General features: G+C 39.9%; 1 protein-coding gene across 1 annotated transcript in view; it reads right to left on the bottom strand.

Annotated features, from left to right (window-relative positions):
• LOC108692573 (nephrin-like) overlaps positions 1-903 on the bottom strand; it is a 95857-nt gene that overhangs the window by 64162 nt on the left and 30792 nt on the right. The window contains exon 3 of the mRNA XM_018200887.1: positions 673-783. Coding sequence (XP_018056376.1) covers positions 673-783 — 111 coding nt within the window. The remainder of the gene's footprint in view (positions 1-672; positions 784-903) is intronic.

Genomic DNA, 903 nt, shown 5'->3' with positions numbered 1-903 from the left:
GAGAGAGAGAGAGAGAGAGAGAGAGAGAGAGAGAGAGAGAGAGAGAGAGAACGGCCATATCCTTGCGTTTCACTGAACTTTTCACTTAGCCACGCTCGCCAATAAAAAGTTGGCTAATCTAATAACCGGCGACACACCAGCGACTCCGACCACGATCGAAGTTTCCCAAACGATTTCGCGGTGAGGTTGTCGCGAGTGACGACTCTCAAAAATGCACCGCATGTGACCTAGGTAAGATTCGACGGAAAAAGGAGAGATCTTACTTCACCGTGAATTTTCGGGATGGAACGGGGAAGAATTTTATTCGCAATGATGTCAAAAAGAAAGAGAGGAGAGAAAGAGATGGAGTGTGCGGGGATGGAAAACTTGCTGATTTATTCTCGGAAGGCTTCCTCGGAATCGCGTATATTATCTCTTTCAGCAAGTATATCAAACGTCAGTCGCACAAACTTGTCACTCATTATTCATAATTTAAAAACTAATTGCTTTCTTTTTTATTTTTCAAGAAAAGTTGATTTTAAGTTAATTAATCGATAATGAAATATATAAAAATCACTTACTGGAACATCTCGTATATGGACAAGTGTAGATGTGTCAGAATACGGTTAGTGAAGGCAGATAAACGTTTCTTAGCGTATACATATTATATTACTGTATTTTCTGCTAGCTTACCACCCGTGACGCGACACGTGAGATAGGGTGTATCGCCTTCCTCATAAGGGCCAGCTGTGCCGTTCAAGATGCGGCCCCATCGATCCAAAATGGTTGGCTGCTCTGGTGGAACTGCAATAGAAGGGAAAATTTGTATAAATGCTAATTCCAAAAAGAAAAAAATAAAATTAGCAGCGTTGTGCAAAAATAAGATATTAACAAAATTATAATAAGTCGTTTATAATATATGTA

Source organism: Atta colombica, unplaced genomic scaffold (genome assembly GCF_001594045.1).
Source record: "Atta colombica isolate Treedump-2 unplaced genomic scaffold, Acol1.0 scaffold78, whole genome shotgun sequence".
NCBI classification, from domain to species: Eukaryota; Metazoa; Arthropoda; class Insecta; order Hymenoptera; family Formicidae; genus Atta; species Atta colombica.
The sequence above is the reverse complement of the archived record's forward strand: the minus strand, read 5'-3'. Positions and strand labels throughout refer to the sequence as shown.